This window comes from Penaeus monodon, chromosome 20, assembly GCF_015228065.2.
Source record: "Penaeus monodon isolate SGIC_2016 chromosome 20, NSTDA_Pmon_1, whole genome shotgun sequence".
Lineage (NCBI taxonomy): Eukaryota > Metazoa > Arthropoda > Malacostraca > Decapoda > Penaeidae > Penaeus > Penaeus monodon.
Genome location: NC_051405.1, coordinates 32,487,656 through 32,488,068, shown reverse-complemented (window position 1 = coordinate 32,488,068; position 413 = coordinate 32,487,656). Strand labels below are relative to the sequence as shown.

The following is a 413-nucleotide window of genomic DNA, read 5'->3' as shown; positions in this document are numbered from 1 at the left end:
GACCTTTTCGGTGACTCTTTCGATGAACTCTTCTGCCTCCTCTTCGCCGACCTCTCCCGTCCTCTCTTGCCTTGTCGGCGCATCCCTCACGCCCTCACGCCCCCGCTCTCGCCCGTCAGATCGAGGGTCTGAAGGCCCGTCAGAAGAAGGAGTCTGACTACCAGGAGGTGCGGGAGCTGAAGGAGCAGATCCAGCAGATGAGGAAGCAGCTGGAGGCCAAGATGGAGGAGGAGGGGAAAAGGCCAGATACGCCCGAGACGCCCAAGGATGAGCATCCGCCGCCCGGGCCGCTCACAGGCCTCCCGGAGGCGGCGGAGGAGCAGACCAAGACGACCAGCCCCGAGGAGGAGCAGCTCAACTTCGATGTGAGTCATGACTGCTCAAGTCTGTCTTTGTATGTGTGTATACTACAA

At 60.8% G+C, this 413-nt stretch overlaps 1 protein-coding gene across 1 annotated transcript in view; it reads left to right on the top strand.

The window, feature by feature from the left end:
• Window positions 1-413, top strand: part of LOC119585774 (E3 ubiquitin-protein ligase lubel-like) — a gene marked incomplete in the record, with an annotated part of 47,027 nt that overhangs the window by 35,422 nt on the left and 11,192 nt on the right. Inside the window, 1 exon segment of the mRNA XM_037934486.1 lies at window positions 120-365. Within this exon segment, the coding sequence (XP_037790414.1) occupies window positions 120-365 (246 nt within the window).